Below are 23,206 nucleotides of genomic sequence, written 5' to 3' on the forward strand. Positions count from 1 at the left end.
TCACAGTGGATGCACCTTATTTAGGAAGTGAAATGGTCTTCTAAACCTCATGCAAGGAAATGGTCTCTCTTTTGTTCTTAGCACTCTGCCTTCATTAGATTTGTTTTTGATTTACTTCAAAACCTACATTTTCCAATAACACAGGTTGTTTTTATGCTGATTTATCAAGTTACTTTATATTTCATTCTGTGTTATGTTGTTGATTCACATTCACGTTTTTGTTTTGTTTACATAACTTGAATGATTTGACTAAGAAAAGCCTTTTTGTATCTTGAAAATGAAAAAAGAAATAAAGATAAAGGTTGTGCTAGTCAGTCTTAGGAGTTTTAACATTCTGACTATTCCCTTACTTGATACAGCATTCACTGAACTATATTTTTCCTATTTCAGTGTGTCTGTTGCTTCTGTGATGACTTCCCAATTGTTGTTGCTGTACTACTTGTTGCTGTATGAGGATGTGCGATTGAACAACACACACCAGCTACTTGCCAACAGTCGCCGTGTACATTCCTACTCCCCGCATCTGTTTACTCAGCTTCCCATCAGATATTTACTTTCACATGCACAAAAGGAACAAAGGTTATATGCAGGTGTGTTGGTATGGACTCTTAGCTACTTTTGTGATGCTGTCATATAAGAAAGAATATTAAATCATTCTCTGAAAACGACAAGAATTTTGCTTATATCTCATGTGCTCCTTTTTGAAATGGTTTGGATGTCTGGAATCCATGCCTTGCATCCATATAACATCTCTGGGACTACTATACCTTGAAGCAGACCTATTTTTTCCCTCCCAGATAATGACCTTTTTTTCCACACATTCCTCAGTGCTCTCAGATTTATCTAAGGTTTATTTTCATGTATGGTATTTCATATACCTCATCTAGAAGAAATAGTGCCACAGTATGATTTTTAAGCTGATATTGTTTTGTGACATAGTAAGCAGCATTACATTTCTTTTACACTTTAGGCACAGAAACTACAATTTGAAATCATATTTGAAGACTACCTAAATTTAGAACTTTTAGAAATTCAAAGGTACTGTTTTTGTAATCTGTATTTTGATAATGATTTCATCTCTTAGGTTTGTTTTCCCCTCTGGTAAAGTTGTTGGTAAGTCACTATCCACAACTTTGTTTGGTGGAAGACTGGCTTTACCAAAGTCCCTCTGCTGATTCACGCCTTGGTATCTTACCACCAAGAGTTGCCCTGGATCCTCTGTCTGTCACTAGAGGTTTGTTACTCTTCAGTTTTCGTACTGGTGGTAATATGTAGAATGTTCTTAGAGGGGGAGATTTTGGGTACTCTGTCACTTGACAGAGGAATGTACATTTTGTTTTGATATTTAGATATTGGCTGTCTTGTTAATAGTTCCAACAGGATGCAAAACCAGTATATGTATACATCACCATCACATTTATGTAAAGAAAATAGTTTCTTGATTTAGATTTATCTCTGTATGTTCCATTTTTCATTCCTCATTCTCAGCTTAATCCAGTTGTTGAGTGAAACCTAATCTATCCATGTCTTTATATATAGGTTTTCTTCTTTTGCCATTGATTGTTTCCAAGCACTTTATGCATATTGTTCACATTTATAGCACAGAGAACTCTTATTCACTTGCTTGTTCATTTCGTGTACTACACTGTCCATAGGCTAAGGCTTTAGGCATAGTTGCAGTACTTGAAGATATTGTCTGCAGTTATTTGATCATATCTTTTTGTCTGCTGTCATAGGTGATGTTCATCATCACCCATGATGGCAAGTAGTGCATAAATCCTCAGTTAGTCAAGTGGCTTCTCTGTCTAGTGTTGATGAAAGTTATATTCAGATTACAATTGTTCCCATAGCTATGGAAGATGCAGCAGACAAGCCTGGTAGACTGCTGGTGTTACTTGATCGCTTAATGAGAATGCCTCCTCATCAACTATGGCCATTGGCTGCTCCTATCACTGCTTCCATGAAGTGCCTTTTACAGCCGGGAGTACCACGTAAGGTTTTAGGTAAGTAATTCAATGAACCTTTTTAAATTAAGTTATATTTCAATGAGACTTTGTGAGATTACTCATATCACTGAATGGTTCCTCATAAAACAAAAGAAAAAAGATGGATTAGGCATATGCCCATATGGGGATATAACCTTGACTTTTTAATTACAAGCATTTTCTAATCATGCCAGATGTTAAAGTAGACTTGATAACTACATTATCTATTGATATCATTTGCATAGTTGTCAAGTAATAGTGTTTTGGTTGAAAATGCTTCATAAACCTGATATCCTAGTAGAATAATTAAAAGGTCCCATGTACTTTAATAACCTAGTAGGTGAGAAGAATGTTCTTGTAACCTGCTCCATTAGTATGTATATAGAAGAGCTTGTTTTCATGGTACCTTTGGTTAGGGTTTCTTTACCTTTCATGCGATGTTTTTGCCTTTTTTTTATGATTATATTTATGTGATTTTCGAGGTGGGAACCAAGCTGAGAGATTTTTATAGGCTAAGCAAACAAGAAGAGATATAACTAGTTGAACCTCTTTGACCCTGGTTCTCACCAAGAATACTATATCCCTTCTAAGAGTTTTATTTTTTCCTAGAGCTCTTGTCTTTCAGGTAACCCATGATGCATGTTTTGTATCTAGATATCTTAGTGTGCTGTAAGGATCTTGTTATCCAGGATAATTTTACTTCTGGAGTCATCTTCGGGACTTTGAGAGGTGATTCTTAGTCATCGTTATTTCTTTAAAGTCTCTGTCCCCTGGCAAGTATGTCAGTGATATAGTGGTGGATTATTTTGGGAATGGAAGGCCATTTCATTGGAATTGAGGCCCCCCTCTCCCATGTCAGAATCCCACTAGAATGTTATTAAAGTCTTAGCCATCTGCAGTAGTGCTTGATGGGATCTTTATCCTTTATAGAAGTGTAGGAACAGGCACTAAAATTCACCAGTTATGGAGAAAAAATATCCTTTATAAAAGTGTAGGAATAGGCACTGAAGTTCGGTAGTTACAGAGACTTTTGTTGTGTCCATCCCCTTGTGGGAGTTTCCAAAGGGAAGAGGCATCGACAATAGATAGATAGATAGGAGGAGGTCAGTTCTTATCCTTGATAGATAGACAGGAATGGGTCAGTCCATATCCTCTAGTCATTAGTGGAGGAAACAGGGATAAACCAGTTTTTCTTCAGTACCATGTCCCGACTACCTTTCCAGTAATACACTAGGGTAACACGAGGAGGCTTATAATAACCTTACTCCCAGTTGTGTCTTATAAGTGCATGAGGGGGAGCTCTGCCCATTGGACTGAAAGACTAATATTAAACTATATTTCATATAACCATCACAGTTTCTCTCTTAGGCCATATACTGAAGCACTTACAATAAATTACTTCATTTTCATATGACAAATCATTTGAAAATCTTTTGGACTGGTATTGTTTAGGAAACCATTTTTGCTATGCATGCAAGGAGTATAAATTGATTTGTCACATATTTTATTGTAACCATAATTGTGCTTTTGATTTTTAGATACATACCGACAAGTTTGGATGCGGCTCAATTCACTGTTTCCTCGACGCTTGTGGGCTATGACCGTGGAGGGGCTCTTACCAGAGGAACTTCAGTGTAGGTCAAGAAAGACACTCACTGAGGATGATATAATTCTGGACCCCCTATATGTACTTCGGTGTGATGAAAAGGTTTATAGGTATGTGAATTAAGCTATGTTAATTAGGTCTTGTTTCTGTCTTTTTATATGTTTAAAGAACATATAAACATATATATTAGGGATAAATATTTGTTGAATGAAGATACCAAAGAATTAGTATATATTAGCTATAGATATATGTCAAATGAAAATGCCAAAGGAATAATTGTTTTGTGTTTTACATAAAAACTGCCTCTCATATTCTCTTTATGTGATCCTTAAGTGGTTAAGGACTATGGTGAAACGATAGATAAAGAGTCAGAATATTTGTATGTCTGATAACCTCCCCTCACATGCCAATCAATTTCCCTCACACCTATTTTCAGCATGTATGGTATAGTATTTCCAAATATGTTCATTTTACTCTTTGCCAATGCTGAGCATGTGTATGAATTTAGGGTGTGAAGCCAATATTAACAACAACAAAATTCAGCATCTCTCTGCATGTACCAGCCAGTCTTCCTCATTACTCATTTGTAGCACATATAGTTTGGAATTTTAATATATTTTCATGTTATTTATTACTAGTGCTGTGCCTGTTTATAATATAAGAATAGGCCATGAAATAAAGAAACAAATAAATTTCCCTGCATGTCCTCAATTCTTATTGAGAACTCTCAGACACTTCAAGCACATCCCTCCGTTAGCCCTCATTAAGCAGGGAATCTGATCAGGACAAAGGTATTTGTTATAACTTTCTCATTATCCTTCTTACTTTTTAATGTCAATGCCCATTTCATAAAAAGAAAAATAGATTTTTTGAGCACACATAGGATTTTTTTTTTTTTTTTTTTTTTTTTTTTTTTTTTCCAAAAGAAGGAACAGAGAAGAGGGCCAGGAGAGGATATTCCCTCAAAGGCCCAGTCCTCTGTTCTTAACGCTACCTCGCTAATGCGGGAAATGGCAAATAGTATGAAAAAAAAAAAATGAGGATTAATAATGGAAAATTTGAAGACTTCATCCCCTCACCATCTTTCTGTAAGGATTTCAGTCACTCTCCTTGGCATGCATTGAAATCTCCAGTCGCAGTAGACCTCAGCTTGAAAAAGTTACTGAAACAGTAAAATTCTTATAGCACACTGTGATATACACTTTTATCCACAGGTGTGCACCTCTTCTTCAGCTGGTGATATACATGCTACAAGTGTACCTGCTGTCTTCTCGCACCTTCCTCTCACAGCAAATGCAGAGCACTCCTGTCGTGAGCACCTCCCACTGTCTCTCCGGGGGAAATAACAGCACCTCACCACAGGCCTTAGAAGAAGAAAGAGAAAAGTTACGAGGTGCTCTTATTTTGACCCAAGAAAGTGCTGCTGTGCAGATCCTGCTAGAAGCATGCCTAATGAAAGACCAAGATAAGGTGGGAAATCTTTCTGTAAGTGAAATTTTTTCCCGATTGTAGCTGAAGATAAACTTTTTTAGTGTGTGAGTTGCTAAGTATGTTAGATTCTCCAATGATGATATGCCTTTTTCCAAGGGAATGTCTAATGATCAGGATTTTGTCTATCCTAGTGGAAAGACATAAAGGAGGGGTAATTTCTTAGTGTGAGAGAAAAAATTATTATTATTTTTAGGGGGGATTTGGGTCCCTGCCCTTTGCCTGCCTGTGAGATAGGGTTTTGGGACTTCTGGTCAGCAAATTAATTCTCTTAAAAAATACTTGGCTGTATGTTTGTAATTTGTATCATGTAAATAGGAATGGAGATAGATGATGGATGAATAGTTGGATAATGTCAGTATTTATATGTACCAAAGGCTTTTGGAAACATTTAAGGGCTTACAGAGATATGAATCATTGATTGAGACAATACCATGATATTTAGATTTTTTCCCTCAGCTCAGTCATGTGTTCTTGATGCTACCTCACTAATGCGGGAAAAGGTGAATGTGTATGAAAAGAATAAAATTAGCGTCTTAAACTTCAGGTAACTGACATGAGCACATATACATGAAAGTGGTTTGCATTGATGCACCATACAATATGTTGACTGACTGTACATTTTGTTGCATCTAACATGTCAACTTATTCGAAATTTCTATCCAGCTAGTAGGCATTGTACCATCCAGCTTGCTTCACATGTTTTGTAGTTGGCATTGATTTTTATTACATTATCTGCAACTGTGTCAGATAACCCTGGGATAAGGGAGAAAGAATATTGCTCACATATCCTTTGTGTGTTGATGAAAGTGGCTGAGAGGGGCGGGAATGGGAGGCTAGAAGTAAGAGGATGAAAGGATTGTTAAAAGAGAATTTTTTTGCCTTTGGTATAGAGTGTGAGTTATATATATCTAACATGTTTATTTAGGCAGAGAAAAAGCAGTTGTGGACAGTTTGATTAGGGTTACAATGTGAAATGAGAGAATATGTGGTGGACATTGAGTGAAGAAAGGCTTTGGGTTTTTCATAAAACTATGTCCAGTAGGTTACTTGAATGGTACCTCAAGAATGATGTAGAGCAATGATAAAGAGAGCAGGGTTGAAGGTGGGGTTAAAATTGAGAGGTTGATATAATGAGATAAATAGGCTCTACAAGGACACAGTAAACTTGATGCTAAGTCAATATTCAGAACACAATTGAGTGTAAGGACAAATTTTGGGACAGTGTTAAGAATTTGGTAGAGGAGACAAGTTGTTTAAGGATGAAGAATGTGAGAAACAAGGAAGCCACTTATTGGAAGAATGAGAATTGGCTTTGATAGAGAAACAAGTGGTGTGTCAGGTAGTGATATTATTAGGCTGTGTAGATAAAGAAATAGAAGACATTTGATTGATATATGTATAAGGAGGCAAATATAGCAAGAGAGAGGTTTTGAGGAACAGTAAAAAGAGGATAGATGAGGGAGGGATTAGGAGGGACATACAGTATACAGATGCATGAATATGAAGGGACATGTTTAAATAGTACCAAGGAGATAGTTTATGGAGAGAGGATAAAGAGTTTTGGAGAGTAAACTGCCAGCTGTGTCAGGTGACATATATAGGAAATCAAATATTTTGAAAATATTGAATTTAGAACTTGTTAACCCTCTGACTCAGAAATATTGTAGAACTGTTTCCGTTATAGTTGGACTTAACTCTTATAAAGACTCGGTTGGAATAGACCTGTTCCCATTCCCATTTCATGTGTAGCATCAGCTGTGGTCAAGAAATGTTTTAAAGCTTGAGAGAAATTTTTCCCTAACCAGGTTTTCTTAAATCATAGCCAAAGAGTAAATCTTCCTCTTACTTCTTGTTAAATGCAGAGTAATTTGAAGAAAAAACTAGATATTCCTTGTAACAAGTTAGATGCTTCTTTTAGATCCTTGATTTTGCCACAAGAGTATGATATTCATGTGCAATTGCAAGTATGGTTCACTTTCTCATTAGTTTTCACTCTTCCCATTTTGAAATAGCTTACTGTTGGTAGGGTTCAGATTATGATGGAAACTGCTTTTTCTGATTTCTCTAATAAATGATGTAATGATTCTTATTTAAAGAGAACTCAGCACTTTTTAATTTATGTTTGTTTTTGATTGTGTACATGTTTTACTTATTAAAGAACAGTAGTTTAGCAAACTAGGAATGCAAGGATGTGTACTAATTGATGATGATATTGATGATTGCAGCATACAGAATTAAAGAGCTCAATGTGATTTTTCTTTAATAATTCAGGATGGTGCAGGTGCATTGGCTTTACAAGAGATAAGAAGTATTGTCTGTTCATACATCCATCAGGCATTTCTCAAGGATACAACCTTAGCCAAGTTGGTTCACTTTCAAGTAGGTGTATGAATTTTTTTTGTTGATGTGCTCATTTTTTGTGTCATTCAATATTTGTGTCATATATGCTATATATTTAGATGTGTAGATTGATGGAAAGTGAACAAAAGTAGTGTATGGTTTTTCTGTGTGAAGTAGAAATATTTTACTACCCTGTATCCATGTCCATATTTGTGCATGCATTTTTACTTCTGAGTTCAGTTCTCATCCACTTTTTGATGAATAGTCATGGAACTTCATAGGTTCTTTACCTAAGTGTATACATGACAAGATTTTCCCTGAGGTAGGGCTAGAACTTAGTGCTCACTACATATCTTGTTGGTAGTTGTTTAGCTGTTTTCTTTTGTAGCTACTCTTCTTTTGTGAGCATCACCTCTTGGTTGATCTGGTTCATTGAATAACCATACATCAAATTTTCTTTTTAAGGTTTCGATGTTTACTCCCATTGTGTTTCTTTTTCACTTGGTAAAATATTTATTAGCTGGTAAAATATATATTACATCCTCCATCTCTCTGGCGTGGCACTCAAGTATTTTTTTTTGGTATCCTCTTAGAACAATATTTTCAAATTCAATCACAATTATTTGATTTTACTAGAGGCTTTAAGTTTTAATAAACAAGGTTTTTGTGCATTTTTTTTGTTTATACTTTTTCACCACTCTCTGCTTTAACGAGGTTACACCAGGAACATATGAAGCATGACCTCATTTGCTCACATCCACTCTATGGCTGTCATTTATAATGCACTACACCCAGAGCCCCCACTTCCCAACATACTCCACAGCCCTTATTTAGGTCTTCCCTGACTGCTTCGTATGCCCTGGTTCAGCCCACTGACAGCATAACACTCCAATATTCTCTATACCATGCACACTGAGCACCCTCCTGTATGTGTAGGCCTCGATTACTCAGAACCACTATAGCCTTGCCATCTGCTAACGAGAACAGACTCACCTTCCAGGCCCATTCCCACTCCTAGGTGATTGCAGACCCGGCCCTCTCTCTAAAAACCTCACATTCACCTCCTTCACCTCCTCAACCATATACAGGTTAAACAGTCATAATGCCATCTTACACCCTTGATATAGACTCACCTTCACCAGGCATCATTCACCCTTCTTTCTTTCTGCTAGGATTCGAACCTTACCATCTTGATATAAATTCATTGCTTCTAATAGCTTTCCTCCCAGGCCACTTATTCATAGCACCTTCCACGGAGAATTGCTGTCACACTTGTTATATGCTTACTTTTCCCACATCCATAAATGTCATTTTTTTCTCATATTTGTTTGCTGTTTCCTTCCACATTAGCAAAGATGCACCTGGAACATAAAAAGAAAATGTCACATTTGCTTACATCCTGTCTTTTGCTTTCATATGTTATGCACCATAACCACAGCCCCACTATTCACAACCAGGCCCCACAGGCCTTTCCATGGTTTTTTCCATGGCTGATTCATATTCCCAGCCTTAGTCCTTTGACAGCACATTGCCTCCTTGTCATCTCACACATTTAGCATTTTCTCAAATCCTCAGTTTGTATCTCATATTTTTCTGCTTTTTGCCATTACCCCGTTGGCTTTCCTCAGTTATTATTACTTTTTTCTTTTTCCTCTCAGGGTTACCCTGGTGAGTTACTAGGGCCAGTTGTTCGAGGTGTTCCTTCCATGCATATTGCTATTGGCCTTAACTGGATACCAGAACTGCTTCAACTTCCTGATTTGGACAAGCAGTTGTTTGCTGTGGAGCTCACCTCTCATCTGGCTCTCCAAAATGCTATGCCGTCTACACTTAGTATTTCAAGATTAGGAATCAATACATTGGCTACTCTTCTCTCAGGTAAGTGTTTACTAACATTTGATTTATCTCTTTTCAGTACATTAACACACACCATTGAACAGTGGCTTGATTTGAAAACCTGAGATTTAGTTATCCATAAGCTTGCATATATCTTGGTAAATCTTTTAGGAACTGCTCAAGGTTATTCATCTTGTTTGAATATTAGACTATTCGTCAATCCTTGATTCAGGATGGGTGATGGAATATAGCCTCACATTCATACAAATGAGTCAGACTGTGGAGTCCATATATGAGTTTTGATATATCTTTCTGAATTTTTATCAAAGTTGTGAAATTGATTTTATGATTGATCGCCAGTTGAAGATTAAAGATGGAGCTGATGCACTTATCTGTTCACAATACTCCCATATGAAAGACCTGTATTTTAGTTTCTGATCATTAGGTTGGTTGAACTTGATGGGTTTAGTCATTTTGTATTTGTTTCTCTGAAGGAGAACAAGAAATCTTCAGTTTGTAGACCCATAACTCTTCCTGTATGAAACCTTCAGTTTGTAGACCCATAACTCTTCTTGTATGAAATCTTCAGTTTGTAGACCCATAACTCTTCTTGTATGATGTTATGAATAATTCAGTATTTTATGATAAAGGCTGAAATATAGATTTACTATATGCTGTGCACTGGTGACATGTAAGTTAAATACTAGTTGTGTATAAGATGTATATATAAAAATGTAGGCAACCCAGACATTTAGAATCTATATCCTAGTAATTATATGCATGTCAACAGTCTTAGGTGAGGAGGAGAGACTTGCAATCATGGAAGCATCGCTGCCTTCATTAGTTCATATTGGCAGAGCATTCCCAGCACTTATGGATGAACTCTTACATTTGTTGGTGATGTATGGAAGAGTCGCTTCTGCCCAGTCTGCCTTGTCAGCTGCTCCAGCTCCAAAATCTATTAGTAAGTGACTTTAAGAGATGTTCTTGAAGGAAATAGAAGAAGGAGTCACGCGGGTAGTGCTCATCCTCCTCGAAGGCTCAGATTGGGGTGTCTAAATGTGTGTGGATGTAACCAAGATGAGAAAAAAGGAGAGATAGGTAGTATGTTTGAGGAAAGGAACCTGGATGTTTTGGCTCTGAGTGAAACGAAGCTCAAGGGTAAAGGGGAAGAGTGGTTTGGGAATGTCTTGGGAGTAAAGTCAGGGGTTAGTGAGAGGACAAGAGCAAGGTAAGGAGTAGCACTACTCCTGAAACAGGAGTGGTGGGAGTGTGTGATGGAGTAAATTCTAGATTGATATGGGTAAAACTGAAAGTGGATGGAGAGAGATGGGAGATTATTGGTGCATATGCACCTGGGCATGAGAAGAAAGATCATTAGAGGCAAGTGTTTCGGGAGCAGCTGAGTGAGTGTCTTAGTAGTTTTGATGCACGAGACCGGGTTATAGTCATGGGTGATTTGAATGCAAAGGTGAGTAATGTGGCAGTTGAGGGAATAATTGGTGCACATTGGGTGTTCAGTGTTGTAGATGGAAATGGTGAAGAGCTTGTAGATTTATGTGCTGAAAAAGGACTGGTGACTGGGAATACCTGGTTTAAAAAGAGATATACATAAGTATACATATGTAAGTAGGAGAGATGGCCAGAGAGTGTTATTGGATTACGTGTTAATTGATAGGCGCGCAAAAGAGGGACTTTTAGATGTTAATGTGCTGAGAGGTGCAACTGGAGGGATGTCTGATCATTATCTTGTGGAGGCAAAGGTGAAGATTTGTAGAGGTTTTCAGAAAAGAAGAGAGAATGTTGGGGGTGAAGAGAGTGGTGAGAGTAAGTGAGCTTGGGAAGGAGACTTGTGTGAGGAAGTACCAGGAGAGACTGAGTACAGAATGGTAAAAGGTGAGAACAAAGGATGTAAGGGGAGTGGGGGAGGAATGGGATGTATTTAGGGAAGCAGTGATGGCTTGCACAAAAGATGCTTGTGGCATGAGAAGCGTGGGAGGTGAGAAGCGTGTGGATGTGTATGTATATACATGTGTATGTGGGTGGGTTGGGCCATTCTTTTGTCTGTTTCCTTGCGCAACCTCGCTAACGCAGGAGACAGCGACAAAGTAAAATAATAATAAAGAAAAAAGATTCTTGTTGATATAAAGTGCATCCTTGAGTGCCACCTTTATTTCAGAATATTATGGATACCTTTTATATTTTACATCTATTTGATATTTTTTACTATTCTTTATGTAAAATTTTTTGTTAATTTATTGATTTAGTATTGAACTTTTCAAGAATAAGAAAACTGAAACCCTTTCTTGTGTACTATAGTTTAGTAACAGCTTTGAAAGAAAAATAATCATTATATTGTAAAAATTGTATTTTAGTAAGTTAAGTTTTCTGTTATTATACATCATTCTATTTCATGGAAAAACAGCTCAAGATAAGCTTTTGATAATTCTGTACACTTAATGCCCTACAGAAGCATCTTTCCAATAATATGCTTGATATTGATTTCCTGTATATTTGTCATCCATATTCAGCCTCAGTTACTATCATGTCACTTTTTTCTTTTATGAAGAAAATATAGGATTGTAATGATGTGTTGTTTGGTCAGTATTTGTATGTTGCAAACTTGGATGTAGATTTGGGTGAGGACCATTGATGAGTGGTTCATTTGGCCCAAGAAATATTATAGTTTAGAATGAAGAGGATTAGGGAAGAGAGTAGTGTTTTAATGATGTATCTGTGAAAGAATATTTGATAGGTTGCTGTCTGAGGATTCTGTGAAAACTATCCGATACTCAGAGGCATAGACAGAGGTGATGGGATCAGATAGTACTGCCATTCCCCTAGGAAAAAAAGTGGTTCAATATTGAGTTTGAATATGACAGGGAATCTTTTGCATTTATGAAACTGTAAAATCTCTCTCACTGAAAATGTTCATTCTTTTGAAGACTTCTCACTGCACATAGAATAGAAGTAATATAAAGGCATTTAACAAATATAAATTTGGTATTGGGCTCCTTACTAAGAAAAATTGTGGCTGCACTTTTGGTTATTCCTATGGTGAATATCATGAAATTTCTGCTATTTACATATAAGTTGATGAGAACAATGGAACTAACAAATAACAAGCTGCAATAAGCTAAATATATTCCATATTCATTAGACCATTATCCTACAAGGATTAAGAATAAGAAGGCATTTCTTTGATGATTAATGTTACAAGAGATCAAGGATTGCAGTTAATATTTCAAATGATAAAGGTTCACAGGTTACTGATCAGAGCATCAGAACTTGACCATCATTGATATTACAGTTCTTACATTCATGTCACCAGTCATGAAATCTTTTATGCACTGAACATGTAATATTTACTATATTCATTATATGTAAGTTAGACATCAAAAGTTATGTTATACTAAGATATGAATTTCATTATCAAAATGAAGCTATTTTTTTGTGGGAGAGATATACAGTGGTCATTTATAGTACATCATAATTCTTTTTCAGCATTTCTGGATGCTCTTGATGAAGAAAAGATTGAAGATCTGGAGGGGCATAAGATGGATTATGAGGAGTGTATTCCCTCAGGTAGTTCTCCCAAGACTCCCCACAAACACCTTACCCGTAGAGTTCCCCAAGAAGATGGTCTCTATGCCCATATAATTGCAGCTTTTAAGAAGTTGGTTGTAGAGAGCACAATGACTCATCACCTTTACTAAGTTATATGTCAAAAAGGATGTATAATATTACAATTTGCATTAAAAACTAGTTATAATCTTTTTTATTTGTTATGAATAGTACCTTTACCAAGAAAAGTGAATGCTCTTGTATGCCTTATGTGAATAAAACTTTGTCTCTATGAATTTATATGTAGAATAAAAGATTTTTTATAAATTGTCTTATTTACAATATATTTTTTCATTCAACTGGACAACATACTGTGGAGACACTTCCCTATGACCTGTCACAGGATAGTGCAATTTTGATGTGGCAGTCCCAGTATCCAAGGTACACTATGTGTGAAGGATACTCTCAAATATCTGGACAAACATATCTTTATAAGTTTGTTACTGTGATTAACTAGGCCTTGGTTTTCTGAATAAAAGGATGTATAACTAAACCAGGTGAAATATTAGTTTGTGTTAACCAGTTTGTATCTTGAAGTTTCCTCCTTGTTATCTACTATTGAGGAGGACTTATTTCAAGTTTGCTGATGTATCCTTTGTATACCTCTCCCTTTCTTGAGGAACATTCAATAAGCCTGGTCTTGTTGAGGGAGTGATGGATCTGGTCTTCAAATGCTAATTCAATGCCAATTCAGAGACCTTATTGTTTTCTTCAATGATAAGACAGGAATTAACACTTAACACTTGTCTCGCTCTGAAGGAGAACAGTCACGAGTTGTTTCGGTCTTTCCTCTTCTGTGAATTTCTTTTTTTGTACCTAAGTCACAATCTCTAAACCAGTTATTATAAGCACCACACTATTTCTCAATCCAAATACTTCTGAATTTTGTATAAGGAGGAAACAGAGAGCAGGGATTGTTATTCCTAACAGTTGCAGGGGCAGTGATAGAGGAATTCACTATAGCTTATATTTTTCTACAAGAAGGAAGGCATTCACCAAACATCTAACCCCACCAGAGATAGAGACGTCCTTTCAAGACATTGCTTACAAGGCTTTTTATTTATTTATTTATTATACTTTGTTGTTGTCTCCTGCAATAGCGAGGTAGCACAAGGAAACAGACGAAAGAATGGCCCAACCCACCCACATACACATGTATATACATAAACGCCCACACATGCACATATACATACCTATACATTTCAACGTATACATACATATACATACTCAGACATATACATATATACTCATGTACATATTCTTGCATGCTGCCTTCATCCATTCCCACTGCCATACCCACCACATATGAAATGGCTATAAACATAAGTATTTATGTTTAGCAACAGCCTGGGTTGGAGCTAGAGCTCTCAACCCCACATTCAGGAAGAAATTTGGGACAGACTTCAGCTCAGCCTTTCAAGGTATATACTCAGGCAATATCAACATTACTACCAATGAGTTGCTCAACACATTGGCCCCCTTTAACTCTCTCTAGCCATCATGTGGCCCTCATCCAGCAGTTTGGGAAGAAGCTACTGAAACGTCCTCACCACTTTCGTTTTCTGCTACCTGAGGTTTCTCATTCCCAAGTTACAGTTTGGCACCACAACTGTACCAAGAGTAGCTCCTTCCCAGCCATTTTGAATATCCCTCCTCCCATATCCTTCTTACCTTTAAAAGTCAGGTTTACGGATACCAGAGGAGCTATGAATCATTTCTTTATTAATTTTTTACCATATTTTCCTCTCACCTGAGCTGAGCATGATGGGTTACATTTTGTCCATACCATTTCGGTCACTGCAAAAATGTACATTAACATGCCAATATATGTGTAAAGACTTTTTTTTTTTTTAATTTCCCTCCTACTTTTATTGCCCCACTCAATAACAATGTATTTTCCCTGTATATTTTCAGACTCAGGCTTCAGTTAATTCATTAAACTATCATTTATTATTATTTTTATCACACAGGCATTAGAAGTACAGAAGGAAGGTTGATATCCCATGCATGACAATTTGGCGATGGTTGCCCCTAGAGAGGCTGGTGCAACAAAGAGGATGGCAGGAACAAATATGATGGTGAAGGTTAAGGACCTTATGGGACAAAAAGCAGTAGGTATTAAAAAGGTTTAACTGGTGTAGGGACAGTCAGCACAGGGGCATTTATTATAGCAGGTATGACACTGGGATTCCATCAGTGGGAACAAAGTTGGTTGGACAATTGGTGCTGGTAGAAACACCCAAGAAGAAGAACAGGGAAGTAGATAATGATGGTGGTGGTATTTTTGTGTTTACTGAAGTTCTTACAATCTGTGTGGTAGATTTTGGTTGATCAATTGGTTCAGACTGACAACTTTTGTGCATGAAAAAAGTAGAAGGTACACCAAACCAAGGGAGCAGGCATGAGCAGTTGACTCAGCAAGCATTTGTATTGCTTGGGGTCCTCTGTATTAAGGGTCATCACAGGTCAAAAGGTAGCAGTCACCATGTAATGGGGAATGACATTACACAATACTGACATACATCACAGTGAAACTGTGAGAAGAGGAAACTGTTGAAAGTGTCTAGCACTGGAGACAAGACTGGACTGAATACCAGATGTCTACATTGACCCTAGGACAGACAACTTGCTTGGTTATAAAATTCCAAGTTGTTCAAACAAGGGCGAGGAAGAGAGTGGAGTGCATTTTGAACATGATGGCAGAAGGTCCAAACACATGATGGATTTCATCTAGAGTCTGTAATCTCAGAATTGCTTGAAAAGGTGCTGCAGATGCTCCACAAAGAAGAAACTAGATACTAAAATATCAGGTAGAACTGTAACAGGAAGACCCTGATTAGCATATTTGATGTAAAGTGGAGCTGCTGGACTTCATTTCATAGTCCAAAAAGTATGTATATAATCTTGAACAGGCAGGGCCCATGGATATGAGAATGTCAGTAGGCTCAACAGAAATCTTGTGAACACAAACTGGCTGTATGTTCAAGATCAGAGATTCGTGTAAGTCATGAGAAAAGTCTTAGAGATGCGGGATGGGACAGCGAATTAACTGTGCTGTTGTTGAGAGCATGATGATTATCACAATAGCGACTCTGATCAGGAACGACTTGGGGACTATGTGATGCAAGATTGCCTATTCAACTTCACAAGTAGAACAACCTTTATGAAAAGAGAACATGACTACTGTACCTAATTATGAAACTTGTTAAGCCATGAATTTCCTTAGGTCGTGCTGACCAGTAATTTAGCAATAACAAAAAGAACAACACCGATGATTTCAGCCCTATTCAGCAGCAGTACCATATTGGTACTCAAGCTTTGATCACCATACCAACCTACACATCATGAGTTACACAGGGCTCAAATATGCCTCTTTCCTAAAGGAGCCCCAAGCAAGCTCAGCCCACTTTTAGCAACACTGCTGAGCCCCAAAAGTATCCCATCCCACTTGCAGGAGCACCACAAAACCTTGACAACATCTTGTCCTTGCCGTAGTACCACAGGTCCCCGTCCAGTACCTCACCCATCTTACAGTAGCACCTTGGGACTCGGACGGACATTGCTCCTGCCTCATCACTGTCCTTACTTCTGCACCACCGGTAGCTACTCTCATAGCTTCACACCTTTGCTAATGTTGATTAGATGTATTATTGTGTGACGTGTTACTGATCTCTTTTTCTCAATCCTTGCATCCCTAGAGGTATTTGGCATCTGCAGTTAAACGTTACAAAACAAAGGATTTCACTGGCCCTTTTTTTTATTCTTGAGCATTAGAATTTTACTCATGGGTATATATACATTTTACAAACAAGGCAACAGGGTCTATGTAAATTGAGAAAACCTTTGTTTTGTGAAAACATTTAGTTTTGTTGTCAATCTTTTCATCTTATGTATAATCTAGAACATAAAAGAATGTCAGGTTTTAGGAGTAAACAGTTACAACACCTTTACAGTTAGTTGGTGTAGGTGTGGTCCATAAGGAAGGTTGGCTATCGCTGAGTTGGGCCTGGTACTCCATCATGATTCCGTAAAATTTGCTTACATTTATGTTTATGAGAGGAATTAATGTTGTAAGTTTTCTTACAATTATTTGGAATCATTAAATATGCTAGAAATACTAGTATCATCAAATAAGTATACTGGTAAGGGTGAGCAACATGACTTCTGGTACTTGAGGCTTCGAGCACCAGGGTTCACAGCCGCCCGCAACCCGAACTGGCCTTTGCAATGTTTTATAGCATATAATCTTTGACAGCCACAGCGCATGTAGTTCAGTTTGGTAATAATATCGAATGTTATCCCTCCATAGAGATATACGATTCCGCTATCTTAAAAACAAGCTTGAATGATCAAATATCATACGAGATGAGCCAAATAGAGCAGTAAGGGATGATAATTTTACTTGGAAGGCAAGCATTTGGATGATACTCCACGAATTTTATAACACATCACCGATTACATCATCTTAGTTTCCTGGCGAATCGATTGGATTATGAATGCTCCTGACAGGCCAGCCATTATTTGGCTGCTGCTGGGAATCGTTATAAACAAAATGTTTTAACAAAATGTACGTAAATTGCACTTGTTATTTTTAGTGCTTCTTTACATTAGAAATTTTGAAAAGTAAATCATGAGATCTGACACACGTTGTTAGTCAAGCCCGGATTACTCCCCTTATCACTGACCCCTTCATAAACAAGCCTATTGCCAGTGAATATTCTGGTTCAGTAAAATCAATAAATGTACAATTAATATCCTTGACGTGGCCCAGGAGCCTTAGAGTCCATTCCCTGTTGCTGTCAACTCCATGAACTAAGTTAGGTTAGAGATTAGGTTGGGATAGACTCGGATCCTTAGAATGAAAACTAACTGTAAGCACCGCTGACTTTGCTCTGCCTGCCTACCTTGGTGAGGGTCACAGATGTGGTGCAAAACGGTTGAATATAGTAACTTTTCCATGTTGGTTTCGTTAGCATTTTGTCATCGTTCAGGTCGTCATGATTATCTTGTCATCTAAGTAACTCCTTTTTAATCTGTGACTTTTAATGATTCACTTTCTGGTGTTGCACAAACCTCTTTTGTTAACAAGAAGCAGCCACTGAGTCTTGTGAAGAGCTGATATTTTCTTTAGCCGTCTTCCAACACTACCTTTCAGAAGTAAGACAGACTATGTGTATGTGCGTGTGGTGCCTACAGACTCGCATAATAAGACTAATGACGATATGTAGTATCATTACTCGTCTCACGGTGTATCATTCGTGTGTGTTGTGTCTTAATCTGACCCTTGTCGACGTTTCCTTTGTTAACATAGCTTAATTTGTGTAGGAGTGTATGTGAGGAAGTGTAGATACCTCATGTGTGTAGCCTCGGACATCCTGGCTTTGTTGTACCACCAACTGCTACCTCTCACCCCAGACTAATTTTTATTTTCGTTCTCATCTATTGAATCCGTTGATACGTAGCAACTCTCTGTGTCAACCTACCTTTGGACTTTAGCGGCTAATTCTTGACGTAGACTGGCTAGAGTGTTTTTAATGATGCTGTAACTCCAATTAACCAACCATACTCGACCCCTGAATTAACCTTCTGATACTAATAACGTCCATAAATGAGCCGTACCTGTTCGCGCTTTCAGTGGTGCCACCCTTCTAAAAGGATATTCACATCTTGAGAACTGCGAACATGCCAAAGAAATATATGAAAAATGAAAATGTTTTTCGAGCAGACTGAGGAAATAAAGATAATGAGATCGCCTTGATATTTAACCATCACTCTTGGTCCAAGGCTATAGTATGCCCTATATTGAAGAATTGCATTTTCTCTATCAATAGGCTCCCCTCAAAAAGGAAAACTTGTGTAAGTGATTAGACCAAACGTAATTAATTCGTCGTCTCATGCTTTTCGTTTGATTCCACGCCCTGCAGCTAGTCCAGCCCATGTTTTGAACACTGGATAAGCACGTTCTAAACAGAATTTTACATCATACATACTCTGATTTGCAGTATTGCGAAAGTAGATGGTCTAATTTATGTGCTTCGTTTAGGTGATTTTTCTTTCGCTACAACAAAATGTAGACATTTAACAGTCTTATACAGCTAACCTAATCAAGGGCTAGATTAAAGTTTAGTAGGGTCTTGGGCCCAATCAGTGATTGAGAACCCTCCCAAACGCTGCATAACCATAACATTCGAAAACAATATTACTGAAAGACACAGTGTGATATCTAAAATGCCAAGCGAAATAATCAAAAAGATTAAAAAAAAAAGAATCGTTCATTGACAAATAAAACGAGGAAAAAATGCACGATTGAAATAGTTCACCATTCTTTTTATGGATGGGGTTAAGACCGGGACTACGTGACCTAAGCGTTAATCTGACATTGAACCTAGTATTAGCCTATCAATATATTACAAAAGCTTCAATCGCCCATGTACTTCCTTTGACTTCCCACATGCCTGAGATACGTGTAGGCCCGCGCTTCATGTTTTACGAGATTTCTGAATCATGAAAGGCTTTAGGTTAATCAGTTACAAGTTTCTGAAGCAAAATGGTTCCAATATTAATCGTATGTCGTCGTCTTAAATTTCAGCGAGGCAGCTTGTGGGAAACGGAACACGCGTGACGACTGATTGTGAGAAGTTTTGGCAACAAAAAGTTGTTTATTTCTCTTGTTGTTTTGGTCGCTGTTCGTTACTCTGAAACAAACGTATGTAATTTTTACAGTTCTTAAGTATTTTGTGTTGATAGGAGAAGACTTAAGGCGGCTGCTTGAAATATGTTACGCCAACTTAGACGATTAGTTCTCTCATTTCGAAGCTGCTCGAAACAACTGATTCGAATACATCGAACCAGTCTCGAACAAGTGCCTCGGATACCTCGAATTTTCTCCATTTTGAGGTTTACGCGTGCTCGTGACAGTCCAGGACCAGTGAACACTATAAGTCATTTTAATAGTAACTCGTAGATATTAGTGCCGTCTTGCATCAGGAACCTCGGAGATCAGATTGACATGTGCAGGCGAAATAGGTAGGTTTTAGTTCCTTACATATGTGAGAAGTTTTAATGGCTTGATGTGTAATTTTTCTTGTTGTCTTCGTAGCAGAACCTCAAATAGTTACCTGGATAGGTAGACATTTAGCTAGAAATTTAGTTAATAAAAGATGCAAATCATAGGAGGAATCACATCAACCTCCAGCGCAACCTCGTAGCATCAAGTGTGTTTGTCGAGAAGAGCCCCATTGCGTCTGTTGTTGTGCTGTGCGAGTGTACTTTGGTGAAAATAATGTTCCCGATAATTTACCATGTGATCTTCGCATCGCCATAAAGATTTGACTATCATGATTCAAGAACACGATAACACTTCCAGATCATTGTTTTATTGAACGATATTGAATATGACAATAGTAGAGAGAATTATGTATATCTGGAGGGATAAAAGAATATTAGATTTATCTGTTACTGGGTATCACGTGGCCGTTTGTTGACATTGGGCGCCAATTTGATACCGACATAGTAACAACATTGTTAAAAGTCTACTTCAACTCCGCCCCGCCGTTAGTCCTAGATATTTAATGACATTGTTCAGTTTTCTACGTATTGTAGAGAACACATTAAAAGTTGCCAAGCATTATTTGGGGCCTTACATTTAACGATATTGAATAAGGATATAGTAGTATATCAACGAAAATATGGCTTTAATCAACTTAACCCATGAAAATCTTACCAAAGCATTCAAGTTTATTTTAAATGTTCAGTGATAAAAAAAAAAAAAATGACTGACTGAACTCCGTTAAAGGCAGGTGAACGAAATGCCTTTAGAGGGTTCGGAAGCATCGCAGGTGATCTCTTAACAATTCTGGCATCTGGTGAGACACTGATTTTAGCGCCGCGTGTCTGGACTGACTCACCAGTATGATAAACAAACAAGGCATGATAGCGTACATTGAACTGCTGGAAAGATGATGACTTCGAACCTCTCCAACGAACAGTACATCAATCAGGGTGAGTACAGTATTTAGAAAAAATGAATTTTCGTAGCATATTTAGCGTCGGAGATTTACACTTTCCCTTCGCCTCCTTAATATTATTTTTTTTCATATAACTTCACAGGACAACTAGCTTGATGTTATATATTAGCAACTTGTACTGAGAATAACTTCCATATCCAATATTCACTTTGGGAAGAGGAAGGTTCAATATAGCGCATAGTTTGTAGAACTATGGCCTTGGTGTGCCAGGCTGTATGGAAGGCCTTCTAAACGTTTTGATAGGGACAGTTGTCCTTTATCATGTGTTTCTTTTGGTGCAGAGTAGTTTGTAGACATGCTGAGTTCATCCTGGGGAGGAGTGATGAGTTTGAAATCCTAATTGTTTGTGTGGAAGGAAGTCCTTGTCCGTTGGGCATAGTTTGAGACAGGCTGGTGACACATTCATATGTTTTTCAAGTAACTGAAGTAGGTTGATTGGTCTGTAGTTGAGATGGTCTTTGTTGCATTCATTTGGTTTGGGGGTAACGGTGGTAGTCACTGATTTGAAAGTAACTGTATGATAGCCTGATGTTCGGTCAGCATTGCTTGTGTGTGCTCGATCTGTGTATATCTGTTGTTTAACTGATTAGTTTTTGCAAGTTGATATATGTGCACTGTATAACTGTACAGGCTTTCCAGTTTACCTTGCTGTAGTCCTAAGACTGGTAGGATGAATATAGGGTTAGAGGAGAGGAGGAGGTAGAGGTTCAATGTGGGTGAACCTGCTGCGAGGCCCTGGGAAGAGATTGTGTTGAAGGTAGTTGCTAGATTTTTTTTTTTTTTTTTGCAGACAAGATCAGTGAAAGTGAGCAAAGCGAAGGTTTGGTCAGTTATTTAAATCGGTCGTAAAGGTAGCAGATCGGAAGAATGGTGCTTGTTCTGTTTATCCTTGACTGGGAGCTGATGGTTAGCTGTAAAATCCGAGAGTAATGCGTGATTTCGCCTGCTCAATAATGGCTGGCGGAAATTTTCGCATCAAGAGGGTTTCCCCCGATCATTAGCTTTCTTTACTCGAGACAGTATTTTACAATTTTGATGCCGTCTTTCAGACTGTCTCTGGTTAGATTTCTTCCTCACAGACCAGGTCTGGGAGAAGAGTGGGAAGGTCAGTGAAGGGGGTTACTCGACATGAATACTGATATCCCTTATGTTACGGACGATTATCTGCTAAAGTGCTCAAGGGTCAGTGGACACTGCCTATCAGATGCATATTTATGCAGATGGTGTCCATTGCGGCTAAGAGAAACAAATGAATGCATCAATTCTTATATTTTTTCCTCTGTCTTATAGTTCTGTAGTGTGTTCACAAAATCGCTCAGACGCATTTAAGCAGGTGGAGACGGGAGTGTCCCTCGAGCGGGCCATCGCCTGTTTCGTTTTCATCATATTTGCGATGCTGAAAGAGATGCGTGGATTTGCTGTTCCTCAAAATCCGGGGAACATGCGGTGCTCGAACTTGTATTATCTGAATAGGGCTAATAAGATTATTAGTTTATGTCTTTTTAATATGATTTACGTGCTTATTATCGTCATATGTTGGCATCTGATGGTAGTTGCTTATTTTTCCAGGTTTGAGGGAGTCGACTGCCTTGAGAGTGACTGTGAGGGTGAGTCGTCTCGCCCTACGGACAAGTGGCAGATGTCGACCCCTGCCGGCTGGTCTGACAGTAAACGTTTCCTTGGGTATAATGACGACACCAATTCTTAGGTGAGTGATTTCTTCCTTGATATTATATTCGTCTCGTCCAAAGACAAGCAAGGGTCCTTAATTTTAGTAACATCATCAGCAAACACTGAAAAACCTACGGTGATAATACGCACGGCTGCTTCCAAAGTCAGCTGGACACTACCAAGCAGTTGCCAGTTGCCACCAGAATCTTCTTTCCGACACAACTCGGACGCAAGTATACCGTGCTTTGCTCTTAAATGTCTCGACTGAGGCGTCTTCTACTTACCCATAACCGTGAAATACTCGTTTGGTTACCCCCTCAGCTTACAAAAGCTGGTATCAGCGACACAGCATTTTCTTTCATGAAGACTACGCGTGAAGGCTCGCGGCGCGGCAGCAATGTAGCCTAGGACGAGAGTCGTCTGGACGCGCGACGGCCTAGGTACTCGCCTGATAGAGATTCCTCGGGGGTTGATCGACTTGCGGGCTTCTTAAAGTCGCACGAAGCCACAGAATAACTTTGATTTTAAAGAAGCTCTTTGGAGTACTGTCTACATTTCTCGCGACGTTAAGTTGTGATTATCATTTAAATTTCCTTTTCTGTAAAGTTAGGATTGGCAGTCATGGC

General features: G+C 38.1%; 1 protein-coding gene across 2 annotated transcripts in view; it reads left to right on the forward strand.

Moving 5' to 3' along the window:
- IntS2 (integrator complex subunit 2) overlaps nt 1-14,721 on the forward strand; it is a 38,551-nt gene extending 23,830 nt beyond the window's left edge. Inside the window, exons 12-20 of one of the 2 annotated variants that reach the window (XM_071684570.1) lie at nt 391-590; nt 1,085-1,234; nt 1,851-2,003; nt 3,524-3,701; nt 4,806-5,061; nt 7,354-7,461; nt 9,081-9,300; nt 10,049-10,222; nt 12,763-14,721. In XM_071684570.1, the coding sequence (XP_071540671.1) occupies nt 391-590; nt 1,085-1,234; nt 1,851-2,003; nt 3,524-3,701; nt 4,806-5,061; nt 7,354-7,461; nt 9,081-9,300; nt 10,049-10,222; nt 12,763-12,974 (1,651 nt within the window). In that variant the 3' untranslated portion in view covers nt 12,975-14,721. Of the gene's footprint in view, nt 1-390; nt 591-1,084; nt 1,235-1,850; nt 2,004-3,523; nt 3,702-4,805; nt 5,077-7,353; nt 7,462-9,080; nt 9,301-10,048; nt 10,223-12,762 lie in introns of both variants that reach the window. The other variant, XM_071684569.1, reaches the window with a different exon arrangement.
- The last annotated feature ends 8,485 nt before the right edge of the window (nt 14,722-23,206 follow it).

The sequence above is a fragment of the Panulirus ornatus genome, chromosome 38, assembly GCF_036320965.1.
Source record: "Panulirus ornatus isolate Po-2019 chromosome 38, ASM3632096v1, whole genome shotgun sequence".
NCBI classification, from domain to species: domain Eukaryota; kingdom Metazoa; phylum Arthropoda; class Malacostraca; order Decapoda; family Palinuridae; genus Panulirus; species Panulirus ornatus.